The 14406-nt window shown below is 51.1% G+C and overlaps 1 protein-coding gene across 2 annotated transcripts in view; it reads right to left on the bottom strand.

Annotated features, from left to right (window-relative positions):
• The window catches only part of LOC117701812 (tripartite motif-containing protein 67), a 46287-nt gene that overhangs the window by 6710 nt on the left and 25171 nt on the right, over positions 1-14406 (bottom strand). The window contains exons 2-9 of one of the 2 annotated variants that reach the window (XM_034493238.2): positions 13321-13416; positions 11353-11475; positions 9916-10026; positions 8448-8607; positions 5570-5715; positions 4395-4533; positions 3166-3469; positions 709-871 (exon numbers count right to left, since the gene is read on the bottom strand). In XM_034493238.2, the coding sequence (XP_034349129.1) occupies positions 709-871; positions 3166-3469; positions 4395-4533; positions 5570-5715; positions 8448-8607; positions 9916-10026; positions 11353-11475; positions 13321-13416 (1242 nt within the window). The remainder of the gene's footprint in view (positions 1-708; positions 872-3165; positions 3470-4394; positions 4534-5569; positions 5716-8447; positions 8608-9915; positions 10027-11352; positions 11476-13320; positions 13417-14406) is intronic. The other variant, XM_034493239.2, reaches the window with a different exon arrangement.

Raw genomic sequence — 14406 nt, forward strand, 5'->3', positions numbered from 1 at the left:
GAGACGGAGGAGATAGAGGCGCAGGAACAAAGGGCTGGAGAGCACGGAGGCAGCACCGCGAATAAGTGCGGGAGAACTCGAATAAGTGCGGGAGAACTCGTGCTGCAGATTTTCTTACTCATCTGTTCTCCCCACATTGCTAGGGCCCATGGCACCTTGTGCTTTCCTGCCTCATAACGGGAGCTACGGTGATGAGCAGCTGGGTTCCCTGCTTGGCTAGAGCCGCGGAGCCCAGCAGCAGAGAGGTTCTGCTTCTCGCAGTCTCTGCAGTCTCTGCCTGCTGCTGTCTCTTCCAACTCACACTGTGACCCTCAAATCTTCCTTTCAAGTAACCAACACTGGACTGTTGTGGGACCAGTTGCAGGGCAGTAGACGCATGACAGGTCCCTTGATAGCTCCAGGGACAGAAGGAATCTGTTAGAAGCAAAATCTGGCCCGTGTCAGGAGCGCCTGTGCCATCCATTCCCCTGGGACACTGAGATCTTGCTCTTTCTAGGAGCCCCGCGGAGCCCGTTTGCTCCAAGTGACCACGGGGGAAGTAAGTACGGTACTTAGGACCCCCAACCACAAACACACACGATGCCCAGAGGCTAGCAGGCAGACTGCCTATCTGATGAACGAGGTGGCCAGTTCTCATTACAGTACTCGTTGTTCAGGAAGCAGAGAAGTGGCCGGGTCTGGGCAGGGCAGCTGTGACTCTGTGGGTACCTGCACGTTTCGGTTGAGGCTGAGGGCAGGCATGAAGACCCCGTCCACGTGGCTGAAGGCCGTGGGACCCTGCTGTTGCCCGTTGATGAAGAAGGTCAGAGTGTGCTTGTTCAGGTCTAGCAGCACGCCCACAGTGGCCCCTTTGCATACACCGCCTTCGGTCCTGGGAAGATAAGCCAGGAAAACCTGTCACCACACCCAGATCATGGCGTGACAGTAACTCAGGACACCCCAGAGGATGTTGAGAACACCTTCATTCAAAACTAGCCTCCAAGTGTGTGTGCACATGTGTGCGTGTGTGTGTGTGTGTGTGTGCCACGAGAGTAGGCAGTCCTAAAGGGCCAAGGCTACTCATCCCCTTCTTATCACAGCATCTGAGACTTACACACCAGGGAATGGGATTATGGCTAAGTGGATGCCCCCTGAAACCACAGGGTACCGAGCAAGGGCACAGAAGAGACGTGGTCATCTTTCCATTTGTAGTCCTGTGATGATCCTGAGCCTGATGGAGCTGCAGATACCAAGGCCCAGAGACATTTGAAAGGACATGTCCCTTTAGTTCCCTTGCCCAGAACCATCCCAGGGAACTGACAGCGTGTGCTGGAGAGGCATGCAGAACTGGGAATCAGGTTCTCTGTCTCAGATAGCACTCCACGGGTGACCGCTCTAGTTTTTGGAATGCTTGACCAATGTCGGGACTGTGGCATTTCTGGGATGGTAAAAATCTGTCTTTGAGTGGGGAGGAGCCTTAAGTGAAGGACCTGGAAGACTGCCTTACACCTTCTGTGCCCTTCAGAGACTTTCCCTTCATTAACTAAGGGCTCCCTTGACATTACCTTGCTCAGCCTGGGAGGAAACTGAGTCCCTGCTTGGAATTTAGCCAGGGGCAGAGGTGAGAAGTGATCCTGACATAAATTTTTTAGTAGGACCTGGTGGGCGGACCAGAAGCATGCTGTTCCTGCCTTAGGGCCAGGTGAAAAAGCGTCCAACACACTGGGCAGTTGGTGCAATTCTAATGCCGGCCACCAGGTGGCAGTAGTAATAAGTCTGACCTGCCGGCTTTCTTATGAACCCGCCCCCTAGGATCAAGGTCAGTCTGGGAGCAGGGTCTGGCTTCTGAGGAAGCTTTTACACGCCCACCTCCTCCGAATTAGAGACACTGGAGGAGTGCAAACAGATGTAGCTCCTCCCTCTGCTGCCTTTTAGCCGTTGTGTTTCTTATGGTCCTTTATTGGGAAGCCAATGGGCTGGCTAGCAAGGGCTCCAGAGTATTTGGGGACTATGGCAGCTTCTGCCCTGGGTATTGAGGGGTTTCCACCATGGTGTCCTCCATTTGGGTCCCCTCTGAATCCCACAGTGCCTTTCATTCTCCCCATGTCTGAGTGAAGTCCTGCCTGTCTAACCCTGCCTCATAGCCTGCAACAGAAACAGGGCTTTTGTAAAACTTGAGAGCGCTCGGTATCCGCACATCCTACTGTAACAAGCACCCAGTGCATGCTTGAGGTTATTACTGCCGCCATCAGACTGTCTACGTACTGGGCTTGCTCAAACACACAGGCATGGAACTGGTAGGCCAGGGTGGTCTTGGACCCTTTGTGGGTAGAGGTGGAGAGAGGTCACCTGGTAGAAGTAAATCCATATCGCCTGGTCGGCCTGCATCATCTGGCTGACCTTATCACTTAGTCTGCAGTACCTGGCCAGATTATTTTACTTGGTTAACCTGCAGTGCCTGGTAAGTTCTATGGACCAGCTTGAGAGTCTAGCTGCTGCCCCTCCCATAATCCTTTGGAGCAGAGGACATTACCAGTGAGAAGACAGTGGTCAGGTAGGTCCTCAGGCAAGTTCCTGGCCAAACTAGACCTGGCTTTCCTGGGAGAGAAGCTGGGTTACTCATTGTAAAGAAAGCAGTCAGAGCTGCTTGGAAGAGCAACAAGAACAGAGGAGCTCTGGGGGCAGAACGAGCCTGCTGGGGAGCCCAGTGAGGTCAGCTCCTTGAGACTGGGGTTCTTTACTCTCTCCCTGGGGGCAGTGCCAGGGTCATTCCAGGCAAACCAGCAGCTGTGCCAATGACTTCTGCTCCCTCTGTGGGAAACAAGCATCCTATTAGCTCTGTGCAGTGACTCGGGCTTAGCTCGATGGTTGCAGGGAAAACTGGACCGAAACCAGTAAGAAAACCACAAATTAAGCTCTCAGCAGAAAGCCTCTGAGAGGCCAGTTGGGGCCCGGGGGGAGGGGAGTGGAGAGCTACCGCTCCGGAACTGCACCCCACCCCATCAAAGTACTTTCGGTTATGCCACAGGCAAATGGTTGACTTCTCCCAGTCTTTCTCTAACCTCCCTAGGCACTACAGAACAAAGTGCCTAGAAACCGCTCCTTTCCCAACATCTGGGGACAAGCAAAGGGTCTACAAGATGCTTGTCCCCACCCCTGAATCCGTGGAGGGCAGGGAGCACGCACCTGTTGGTGTGGGAGTTACAGTGCATGAACCAGCTGCGGTTGTTGTCCACGTACATGGCCCAGGCCTTGTCATCCTTGCCCAGCATCATGTCCTTGACCACACTGGCCCTGGCCACCCCGAAGGCTGGGTCCGGGTGGTTGTCATACCGGTCCACGTGCAGCTCCCAGTAGTGTACACCTTTGGAGAATGCAGCTGTGCCTAGCACCACCCGGTCATCGTAGCTGCTGCAGGTGGCTGTCTGGTTGTCATTAGATAAGATGATGTCCCGGTGGCCAGAGTTGGGGTCAAAAGTGAACCAGGCCACTGGAAAGGAAGAAGGTCAAAAGAGCAGGCTCAAGAATCTCTCCATTTCCTCCCCGCTTCTCCCCCCAACTTTCTCCCAACACAACCTAAATTTTTCTGTATAGCCAAGGAGACTGACAGACTTACTTCTATCAGAGTCGACTCATTGAGGCTGGTGGTCTATGTGGGATACACACGCACTCACACACTCACATGTACACAGTCACACTTTGTGCTGATTGGTGTTTGTCAACTTGACAGACATCTGGGAGGGGATCTAGATTCAGAAAATGCCTCTATAAGATTTGCCCATAGGCAAGTCTAGGAGGGAATTGTCCTGACTCATGATTGATTGGGGGGGGAGCAGTCCACTGTGGGCAGTGCCTCTCCTAGGCAGGTGGTGCTGAGTTCTATCAGAAAGCAGGCTGAGCAAGCAGTGAGGAGCAAGCCAGTGAGCAGCCCTCCATGGCCTCTGTTTCAGTTCCTGCCCTGACTTCTGTCGGTGATGTTGTGTGAGATAAGAGTTGTAAGATGAAATAAATCCTTTCCTCCCCAGGTTGATTTTGGTCATAGTCTTTGTCACAGCAATAGAAGCATTTCCCCACCCCCCCACCCACCCCCACCCCCGTTCTACAGTTTCCCTTCCATAGATCCAGGCTTGCTAAGGAGCACAGACAGACAGGCCGATTGGCCCCAGAGCCAGGTTCATTCCCTGGAGCTCTGACTCCTACTATCTCCTCCCCAAAAAAACAATCCTGGCACTGTTAGAAGTGACAGAGGAAGTGGCTATTCACACACCTAGTAAGCAGGAGATTGAAACACAAAGAGGAGACAAGAGGTGGCCAAGGACACAAATCTTAAGCACCATTGAATGGTGGTGCTAGCTTCTTCTCCCCCCCCCCCCCCCGCCCCTATCCCCAGGATGGCACTGCTGAGGAGTGCTCACCATCAGAGGTCTGCAGGACCACAGTCTTGCTGTAGGGCCCAACACCTGAGGAGTTGAAGGCTTTGACTCTGGCATTGTAGGTGCTGTTAAAGTGAAGCCCGTCAATGGTGCACAGCGTCTCCTTGCCAACGTACACTTCCTGAAAGAGCAAGGACAGTCACTCAGCCCCAGAGATTCCAGAAGTTCCCCTGAGGTACACATCAAGAGCAGAAGTGCCTTCACACCAACTGGAGGACCCGATGAGAGAAGTTCCAACCTGTGCTGCTTACCCTCCTGGGTCCTGGGCTTTGCACAGTCCTCTCGAATTGCTGGCCCCTCTGTCTCAGGGGTACCAGGAGGATGGGGCTGCAGGGGTGAAGCTATCCTAGGATGTTCCCTGAAAGTGCTCTGCCTCCACCATCAGATGGCCAGAAGCCAAGGGAACGCCTGCCATGCCTCCTGCCCCTGAGATCAGCACCTTCTGCTCTGTGACCCTGCCTCTGCTGGCTTCTGGTTCTCTAAGATAGTGAGCTTCCCTGCACTGGATCTTCATTTTCACTTTCTAGGGTTTTACTTCATTCCCCACTCACTTCCAGGCTCCCTCTGTCCTACTAAGTCCCAGTATGTATTGGCTTGTTCTAACAAGATGTTACTCTATAGCCCAGGCTGGCCTCAGACGCTTAGCCTCTCAGTGCTGGAATTCCAGGCAGGAGCCACCACACCTGTCTAGCGTCCCTTTTCGTGTGTCTTCTGGAACCAGCAGCTTGCCATGTTTTGGGAGAACCCAGAGACCACCTTCTACTGCAGAACCATGTGCTGCCAAGACAGGAAACCGGCCCAGCCACCCTGGTGTCAGAGCCAGAAAGCCAGATTTAAAAAAGAAACCCCAGCAAAGGATTGTGTGGGTTAAAGGTGACGTGAGAAAGCCCAGGAAAGAATTGTGTGGTAGGAAGGTGTGGTGTGGGCTAGCCTGTACAAAGAGTACACATGTAGGTGGTGCTCTCTCTGAGTTGCCAGCTCACACAGACTCTTCTCCCTCAGGCTGTGGCCACAACCACCGTTATCTCCCAAGGAAGTGCTATCTCCCAAGAGCCTAGGCTGGCAGACTCTTTTTGTCTTTGTAGTCAAGGTGCTCTCTTAGGACAGCAGCTCAGGCCTCTGTGGAAAGCAACCCTGACCGGCAACAGCTAGCTCACCCGGAACTGCCCTCCATCACCGTCATCTAGCTCCAGGATGTAGCCGTCAGCAGGGCTGTGGGTGAAGGGTGGAGTCCTCCAGGCCAGGGTGACGCTGTTGTTCCGGGTGCAGCACTTCTCCAGCTGCAGCAGGGGTACAGGTGGCACTGTGACAGGGATCACTCTGGTCAGCACACAGAAGCCCTCCTGCAGGCCCCAGGCCACCCCAAGCCATGCAAACCCTTGGGACCTGTGCCCCGAGGAAGTCCTCCTTTCCATCTTCCCACCAAGAGCCCTGAGGTTGGCCCCTGGGCCTTGTGGCACACCAAGTGACTTCAGCATGGTCCATACTGCCTGTGTACAGCCACTTGTGTGGGCTCAGATGGCAGATGGCAGGAAACCAAGTGAGAGTCAGCCTGTAACTCACACTTGATCTGGGAATGGAGGTGCTTGGCTCAGATTTATTGCCCCTCAAAGGCCAGTGTATATATAGTATTACTATAATGTTGTGGGTTCCTTCCCACCTTAGACCACTTATGTTCCTAGATGAAAGACACACACACACACACACACACACACACACACCCTTTATATTTTGATATGCCTTAAACAGCACAACAGCCGGGCAACTGCCTAAGCTCCATGCTGTTAGAATCTACCTCCTGCTGGTGATAACTCGGAGTTACTACTTACTAATTTCTATGTTTCGTCTTGGCTGCTCCTTACCCAGTTGAGCAGCCCTCTGGGCCCTGTTCTCTTGGCCGCCTTACATGGCGGCTCTGCTTCTCCCTTCTGTACGTTCTTATGCTTCCGTGGCCACTATCTTCTCTCCTCTGGCACAGGCTACTAAGGCATGGTGTCAACCTCTGCCATGAACACTCCTAAGGCATGGAGTCTCCTCTCTCCTCTTCCTCTGGGTCCCAAGACTGGGAACCCTAAATCATGCCTCTGTCTCTCCCCCACAGCTACTGGCTGCTGGCATCTTTATTTACCAATCAGAATTAACTGGGGGCAGGTTCCCAGAAGCTGCATGCAGACCCTCTCCCGCAAACAGTTTTGGGGGATCCTATTAGCATTAGAATATAAGCAGCTACATTTGCATGTTAAAGGCTTGTTCCTGCTACCTCACTACAGGGAGATGGTAAAGCCTTTAAGAGGTGGGGACTAATGGTCACATAGGTGGTGTGCACATGAAGGAGACGGTGAGACCCTGGCTGTTTCCTCTTTCTCCTTCCGTGAGGGGATGGGCTCTGCCATAACATCCTCACCAAAGCGGCAGGTCAATCACAGACTAACACCTCCAAAAATCTTTCATCTTGTATAAGTTGATCATCTCAGGTGTGACAGAAAGGTCACAGGAAGGGTGGAACAAAGTACACAGGGAGTTGGAACCTTGATGGTAGCTTTGCAAGGTCAGGGGACTAGACCATGGCACCAGGCATGACCTCAGAGGGCTGGGTAGCTAACCCATAGACTGAGGAATTGAATCCGGCATGCTCTGAGCTCACTAAAGCCAAACAGGAGAACCTATATACATCCCAGTTCTACGTAGGCTCAAGAGGGTCTAAACAGAGACATGAGCCACTCTGATCTGATTTAGAAGGAAAACCAACCAAACCTTGGTCTATAAACCTGCAAGTCTCATCTTCACTCAGAATGAACATATTGTCTCTTCAGGGCTAGCTGATGCCCAGGAAGGTGAGTCTGTGTCAAGAGCATATAACTGCTTCAGCCTATCCCTCCCTCTACTTGGCTGAAGGAGACCCTTGCCACTGCTTATTCCTCCCACACCCTAAAATTCAGACCTATACCCCCAAGATTCTTGCCTCAGAGCCCCCAATTTCCAGGACTACCTTCCTCAGCCAAAGCCCCTCCCCCCCACCCCCCAACCCCCAACCCCCCACCCCCGCCAGGCACCTGCTCCATAGGATTGTGTTTCATTTACACCTGGGCAGGTAGAATTTTCAAACCTTGCCCAGGTGCAACTTGAATGGGAGTGAGTCTCAGGATGGCCCTGAATTCAGCGACATGGTCATCCCCTCCCCCACTGCACTACCTGCCTTCCCTTCTGAATGAGCCCTGGGCATCTTGGGGAAGAGGGTGCCTAGGACAGGAGCTCAGGTCTGTCGGTTTGTCCATCCGTCCGTCCGTCCTAAGCTCTGGGATCAGCTAAGCTGTTGTTCGGGTATCACTGACCTTGGCTGTGGGTCCCTGTCAGCTCCCCGAACCCAGCTCCCACCGACCTCCACTTGTCCACCCTGCTTTTCCTGTTCTTGGAACAGAAGCTTGTTCCTGCCTTGGGGCCCTGGCAGCCCTGCCTTCTGCCACCTGCAAAGTTCTTCCCTGTAGCTTCTCTTGCCCTCTTCCCTTCATCATTTGCTTCCTTCCTCCTCCCTTCTGACCTCCCTCCTCCTCTTCCCTCTTCCCCTCTCCTCCTTCCTCTCCTCCCTGCCCTCCTCTTCTTCTCTCCTCCACCCCTCCTCCTCTCTCTCCCTCCTCTCCTCCCACCTTCTCTTCCCTCCTCCCATCCCCTCCTCTTTCTTTCTCTCCTTCCCCCTCCCCTCCCTCCTCCCCTACCTTTTCTTTTCTCCCTCCTCTTCCTCTCCATTACTTTTCTCCTTTCCCCTCTCTCCTTTTCTTCCTCCTCTTCCTCTTCTCCTCTTGCTCAGATTACAGGAGGATGCTACCCCTGTCCATTCTGCTTTCTTCCGTTGACCCTTGGTCTACAAAAGGCAGCTCGAGTTTAGCTGTCACTCACCTGTCCTGGTTAGGACGTAGGATCCTCATCCCTGCTTCTGCCATCCTGCGTGACTGGCCTCTGTCACCACCACCCAGTTGCCCTTAGCCTGTGTGGCCCTTGGGGAGGTAGCCCCACTAAATAGGTCCGATCATGGCTCACCCTTACATTTCATCTGGACAAAATCTAGCTGGTGGATGGCTTGCAGCAGTGGCTCGCTGTCCAGAGTCAGGTCAAATTCTGCAGATACTTTGGGCTCCAGGGCACCTTTGACCCACTGCTCCTGTGAGGTCTGCACGCGCTTGATCAGGGCATCTGAGATCTTAAAGGGAGCACAGACAGAAGGGTTGAGTCCACAGATGAAGAGCTGCCAGCCTTTGTGGGGAAGGGCTCAGCTTTGTCTATAGCTCAGTGAAGGGAAGAGGAGGTGGACTGAGCCTGGACCATCATCAAGCCATGACCAAGCTTAAGTGACCCCTGACCACTTAGACATGCTGTGTTGTCTCAGCCAGAGTTCACCCACACAGGCATGTTAGTGTGTGTGTGTGTGTGTGTGTGTGTGTGTGTGTGTGTGTGTTAGGGTTGGAAAGCTCTGTTATGAAGTCATGGTGTTTTTTCAGGTATACAAACATATCTGTCATACATCTGTCTGGCCGAGCTTCTCACTTTGCAAAGTGAGACACACTAGCAATTTGTTCTGGCATGTGAAGGAAGAACTTCCCATGTCCCCAAGTTCTGAGGCCCATGTCTTCCTGCTGTGTCTCCTCCCAGCTATTCTGCAGCTTCCTCTGCGAGTCCCTGCCTTGCCTATGGCTCTGCCTTCCCTTGCTGCAAAATCCTGCTTCCAAGACCTTCACAGATGTCCCCAAAGAGCCAGGATGCTATGCATCTTCTGCTTCTTTTTCTCTTTCTCCTCTTCTTTTTCTTCTTAGACTTACCTTTTCTCTTATGTGTATGGATGCTTTGCCTGCACACATGTCTGTGTGCCAAGTATGTGCCTAGTGCCCAAGGAGATTAGACAAGAGCATGGATCCTTAACTCAGACTGGAGTTAAGGATCACTGGGTATCACCATGTGGATGCTAGGACCCAAACCCGGACCTTCTGCAAGGGCAACAAGTATTCTTAAATGCTAAGCCATCTCTTCAGCCCTCATGTGCTTTTCTGGAGACTAAGTGATGGGGCCCATCACTTCTCCCACAGGTAGATAGACATATGTCATGTTTCTAGGAATGCATGTCCTCGAGTTAGCCTAAATGCTGGAGCAATGTCCCCAACAAGGCTGCACCCTCTCTGTGGGAGAGTGGATTCTGCCCCTCTCCTCTCTGTGCAGTCTTTCCAGCTCACTGACATGGACCGTTTTCCCACCACTGGGAAGAATACTGAAGCATGGCACTTAGTCCCCAGAGACTCTAAAAATGCCTGCCCACTTCTCCTTTATGTCTGATGCAGAATTAGGGTTTCTTCTAGGGAAGGTCAGAGCCATGATGACAGCCTAGGCATTCTGTCCTCACAGAGCAAAGGAGAAGCTAAAGGGGTTCAAGTCCTAACCAGGGAGGAACACAGCCTAGAGCACGAGCTGGTTCAGGGAGAGCAGACATGGTCTGTGATTGTCCCACAGGGATGCTCACCTGCAGGAACCCAGAGGGGTCATCCTCCTTGATCACCTCCAGGCAGTATTCCATCAGGCCCGTGGACTGGCGTAGCTTGAGAGTGCAGTGATTGATCTGGTCCCAAACCATCTGCAGTGGAGAGAGAGAGAGAGAGAGAGAGAGAGAGAGAGAGAGAGAGAGAGAGAAAGAGCCCACTTGTGAAAAAAAGCAGTCGGGTTATAGCTACAGGTTATAGCTACAGCTCTTGAGTGGGTGCCTGAGCTTGAAAGGGCAGTGTTGAGCCACCCCACCCTCAGCTGCCACTCTACTCTGCTCCTGCGTTTAATAGTCATCCCCTGGGGAATTACCAGGCCCACTTCCAGTACAGCAAAGCTTCCTGAGCTCTCTCAAGAATTTCTTCCCCTTCCCTTCCCCTCTCCCTCCGGCATAGCTGTCTTTAGACACCCCATAAGGGGGCATCATATCTCATTACAGATGGTTTTGAGCCACCATGTGGTTGCTGGGATTTGAACTCAGGACCTCTGCAAGAGCAGTCAGCGCTCTTAACTGCTGAGCCATCTCTCCAGCCCACAACCTTTTCTCTTTAAAGTGCTGCTTTATGAGCCAGGTGTGGTACTCAGGAAGGCTGGGATAAATATTGAGTTTCATAGTTTGCAGCCACCAAAGACTACATAGCAAGACCCTACCTCAGAAAAACAGATACATTAAAATAGTGTTTTCTGACATGGGGATGTAGCTCAGTTGGTAAAGTGCTTCTTCTAGCATGCCCGAAGCACCAAATAAACTGAAGCACAAACAGTAGGTATGTGCCTAGAATCCCAGCACTCAGGAGGTGGAAGCAGGAGTTTCAAGTTTCAGCTACATATCAAGTTTGAGCCAGCCTAGGCTACCTGTCTGAGGCCAGCCTGGGCTACCTGTTTGAAGCCAGCAAGGGCAACCCGAGACCGTCTCCAAAAGAAAAAAAAAAATAGTGTCTGCTAATTGAGTTAGATGCCTTTAGCACAGAGCTCCTTGGAACCACTTCAGAGCATTCTGAGCCTTTGCCCAAGCCAAGAACTTAATGCCAGATAAAAAACAGGACTCAATGTTCCTTGGCAGAAATGTGAAAATGTCCCTGTGGCAGTTCCTGGCCACACAGATTGCTGATTATGGGTGCATGAGATATCAGAGTCTGAAGACCTGAGCCAGGCCAGACTGTTTCTGTCACTGTCCCATGCATTAGGCAAGATGAGCAAAGATCCCCCAACCTCCCATCCTGCCAACAGACCCAGGAGTCCAGAGCAAATGGGAGAGGACAGGCTGATTTGTAGGCAGCAAAGGCAGCTGCAGGCTTTGGAGACTCCCCTGCCTCCTGAGTGTAACTGGACGGGCCAACTCACAGCTTAAGGCAGTGCAGTCCTCTGTTGGGTGCCAACAATATAATAGGGGTGGAGAAAGAGGTCGCCCGGTTCTCACCTTCAGCTTGTGCTCCCTCTCTTTGGTCACCTTGGTGAGCAGCTTGGCTTTCTGCCGAGTCAGGGCATCCACCAGGGCGTCACACTGAGCCACCAGGCAAGCTTCATAGTCCAGCCCGTTTTCCTAGGGAAGCAGAGGCTATGATGAGCAGGCGTCGGCCTCTGTGGTCCAGAGGAAACAGCGTGAATCATGACTGTGCAATAAAGAGGGCTTCATGAATCGTGGCACGTCTACATGGCGAGACATTCTGCAGTCTGTTCGTAAAACGCTTAACGCCATGGGAAAGAGATCATGAAAGATGAATAAAGAAGAAAAAACCTGGGTGAGGCCAGGCATGCCTGTCATCACAGCACCTGAGAACCTGAGGCAGGAGGATTGTGAGCTGAAGGCTAGCCCAGAGACCATGTCTCGAAAAAGGAGGGGGAGGAGAAAGAGGGAGAGAAAGAAAAACAACAGGACATAAGTTGTTCACAGAATGATCCCATATACAATGAGTGTGTGTATATGTGTGTGTACGTGCGTGTACGTGTGTGTGTGTGTGTGTGTGTGTGTGTGAGAGAGAGAGAGAGAGAGAGAGAGAGAGAGAGAGAGAGAGAGAGAGAAGCGTGGTCACCTCAGATGGAGGATGTTGGTGTGCTTCTCAGTTCTATCTTTCAGACTCTAAAATCTCTGTAACACACACTTTTGCATTTTGTAATTAGAAAAGGTAAATCAAACAAAGTAGTGTGAGTCTGTCTGTCCGTCACCTGCCTCTGTTTCTCTGTAACACACACTTTTGCATTTTGTAATCAGAAAAGGTAAATCAAACAAAGTAGTGTGAGTCTGTCTGTCTGTCTGTCTGTCTACCTGCCTCTGTTTCCAGGCCTCTAGAATCTGGGTAGATAATGGCTTCTGGCTATGAGCTAAATTGTGCCCTAGGATTGATTCTGAATCATAAGCCCCAGGACCACACAGTGTGGCTGTGTCTGAATCCGGAAGTTAAAATGAGGCCATCAGGGTGGCCCCAGTCCAACCTGACTGGTGTCCTTATAAGAAGAAAAAATCAGGACACAGACATGCACAGAGGGACAACCACACGAGGACACAGAGAACTGCCATCTGCCAGCCAAGCAGAGGCGCCTCGGGAGGAGCCAGCCAGCGACCTTGTGCCTGCAGCCTCTGAACTGAGTTCATTTCTGTTGCTGCCTCTGCTCCATCTCTGATCTCTTCGGGTGGCACTCAGAGAAAATGGATACATCTGTGTGCATGAAACTTAAGTGGTGTTTAAGCCTGTGACTTAAGACTGCCTGTGGGGATAGAGCAGGTGGGTATTACATGTCTATCATCTTAGCCCTTGAGAGGCTGAGGCAGGGGCATTGAGAATCTGAGGCCAGCTTGGGTTTCATAATGAGACCATATATACAATTTATATATATGTATATGTATGTATATGTATACACACACACACATACACACATCTATATGATGAGGAAAGGTACGAGAGGAATAGAATAAAGAAGAAAGGAATCAGGGCCCTCAGTCCTGTTCTCCAGCAAGGCCTAAATGCTCAGGGCCTCCCTCTGTGCAGGTGGATCCTCTATTTGTGCTCATGCTTGAACTCTCTCTCCCCCTTGCATACAGCTCACTGAAGCAAGACTCACTGATTTCTGTATGTTTGTCAGGCTCAGCATGGGGCATAGTATAGACATACAGAATACACATTTATTTAGGAAACGAGGTGTTTATATTTTTATTTGAATACACATCTATATTTTGATTTGAGTGCACAGGCGTGCCTAAGTACCAACAGCGTTACCTGAATGTAAACAGGCTGAGAGTGGCACCTTTAGCACCACAATTGTACCAACCAGACAGGTCAACCCTCTTAAAAAACTCATTGTGGATAATTGCTTGTCCTGAGACTTGCCCTCCTTCTCTCTGTGTTAGACAAACAGCCGCACTGTCTGTCTAGCATCAGACTTCACTGACCTGGATCTGCTGCAGTATGTTCTTGAGCTGAACCAGAAACTCCTTTGCCTCTTTGGCCTTATCTGAAACCCCATTTAAGGCCTGAGACAGCTGGGCCTGGAAAAGACACAAAGGAGACGTCAGTTAGTATGGAAGGCATGCCCCTGCATTAGTCAAGATAGCAAGACAGATCTGAGTTGTCCTCACTTAAAAAGTGGCCATGACTGACTCACAGGATAGACAATACGTGTTGCTTTCCTTTTGCTGTTGCTGTTGTTTACTTGAGGGACTGGGAGGAAAGCTGGGGACCTCATACATGCTAGGTAGATACTCTGTATCACTGAGCTGCGTGCCCTGACCAACAAGTATCTATTTCCCAGAAGACCTTGGTGAGTTACTCTAGTTTATTTCTATTGCCGTGGTAAAGTAACCCAACAATAAGCAGTTTATGGGAGAAAGCTTGCATTTGGCAATTTCATATTAACAGGTTACAGCTCAGAGAATAATAAATGCATGGATCCGTGCTCACTGGCTTCTGGCTAGCTTCTTCCTCTTTTATACAGTTCAGGACTACTTGTCTAGAAAATGATGCCGCCCCACAGTGGACTAGCTCTTCCCACATTACTTAGTTTGACAAAGCTACCACCACACACAGAGAGAGACACGCCCAGAAGCCAACACAAGGTAAGCAATCCCTCCTTGAAAGACTGTCTTCCAGGGTGATACTAGGTGTGACAAGTTGATTCTTAAAACTAACCAGCACGTGAGTGTTGCTCTGTCAGCTGATCCCAAAGAGACATTAAAGACTACTTGAACTAATTATTTGAAACTAACAACCGGCCCCTGCCGGTTGCTGCACTCTGAACAAAAAGGCAAACAGGCCCTTGTCTGGCCAATCTGCTCTCTTCCTGTCACAGATCCATCTCCTATCAGTAGTACTGTAAATTTTTCAGACTCCAGTCAGACTCCAGCCACTACCTACATCCCACACAGCCGCCTTTTCTGTCACTGAGGACAGGACAATCTCCCAAACCAGGCCCACATGTTTGATTTAACTCAAGCCATATTTTTTCAAAGTAAAAATGTTGAACGTGGAACAAAACTGAA

Source organism: Arvicanthis niloticus, unplaced genomic scaffold (genome assembly GCF_011762505.2).
Source record: "Arvicanthis niloticus isolate mArvNil1 unplaced genomic scaffold, mArvNil1.pat.X pat_scaffold_237_arrow_ctg1, whole genome shotgun sequence".
NCBI lineage: Eukaryota > Metazoa > Chordata > Mammalia > Rodentia > Muridae > Arvicanthis > Arvicanthis niloticus.